Source organism: Tupaia chinensis, unplaced genomic scaffold, assembly GCF_000334495.1.
Source record: "Tupaia chinensis unplaced genomic scaffold, TupChi_1.0 Scaffold000644_1, whole genome shotgun sequence".
Taxonomy (NCBI): domain Eukaryota; kingdom Metazoa; phylum Chordata; class Mammalia; order Scandentia; family Tupaiidae; genus Tupaia; species Tupaia belangeri.
The window spans coordinates 6866515-6867562 of record NW_006160165.1 but is presented as its reverse complement, the minus strand read 5'-3'; the positions used below and the strand labels follow the sequence as shown (position 1 = coordinate 6867562).

General features: G+C 61.3%; 1 protein-coding gene across 1 annotated transcript in view; it reads right to left on the bottom strand.

Annotated features, from left to right (window-relative positions):
• The window catches only part of LAMP1 (lysosome associated membrane protein 1), a 15077-nt gene extending 14377 nt beyond the window's left edge, over positions 1-700 (bottom strand). The window contains exons 1-2 of the mRNA XM_014592050.2: positions 533-700; positions 90-309 (exon numbers count right to left, since the gene is read on the bottom strand). Of these exons, the coding sequence (XP_014447536.2) occupies positions 90-309; positions 533-685 (373 nt within the window). The 5' untranslated portion in view covers positions 686-700. The remainder of the gene's footprint in view (positions 1-89; positions 310-532) is intronic.
• Positions 701-1048: the final 348 nt, after the last annotated feature.

Sequence of the window (1048 nt, the reverse complement as noted above, 5' to 3'; positions counted from 1 at the left end):
ACCCGCCGCGCCCCTCCGCACACCCCTGACCCCCCGCCCGCCGCGCCCCTGCCTGCTGCCCACGGTGCTGGACTGCTGCCCCAGCTCACCCGAGCGTTTGCCTGGAAGGCCTGCCGCTTCCCAGCGGTCACACCTCCCCACCTGTCCTGGGCTGGGGAGGGAATGGAGCTGGGTGGGACTGAGCAACTCAAGGTGGGGGCCTGCGAGTTCTGTCTCTTCCTGGGCTGCTGCAGGGGTCGCTGGTCTCTGCCTTGCGTCTCCAGGGATCTCTGCATTTTCTGTTCTTGCTGCTCCGCATGAGGGAAGGATCTGCGGGCAGAATTCCATGTGGGTGACGCGCTTGCGCTTGCACTGACCTGGAAGCCAAGGCCCATGGAGGTGTGTTGGAGACCACCCTGTGTGACCGTGGCCAGGTCTGCTGGCACCTCCAGTGACCGGCACACAGGTCCTCGGCATAGGAGGCCGCAGTCTCCTGTAACCCGGATCCCAGAGAAGCCAGCCAGGTCCCAGGGGTCCACGTGCCCCGTCCTACCGACCGCGTGCACCCCAGCTCTGTGTTTCCTAGAAGCCGGGGTCTTGGAGATGCTCTTGCTTTGGGGAAATCCTGCCGTTTGTATGTCCACCCTCTGCCGCCCTCTGTACACATACAGGGTTTTCCCTCCGAGGTAAACTTGCTGAGGTCCATTTACTTTAAAATACATCGTTTGTACTCTGATCTTCCGCTTGATAAATACAGAGCGCCGGGGACCGCTGCCTTCGCGGCCTCTGGATCCCCAGCCTCCCCTCTGCTAGGTTCATGTAGACCACCAGCCTTTCCACACAGCCTCGCTCTGGCCTCCAGTTGGGGGCAGAGCTGGTCAGTGGAAAATAGAGCACTGGGGCCAGCCAGGGCCTGGCGGGTAAGGCAGCGGATCACACAGTGGCTCCTTGATTCGAGTCCCAGACCTGGCAGCTTGAGAAAGGAGCTGGGTAATTCTGTTTGTGGCCAGAATCTGAGAGGAGGATGGAGAAGGGATTGCAGCCATCCCCCAGGTGTGTTTTCACTTTC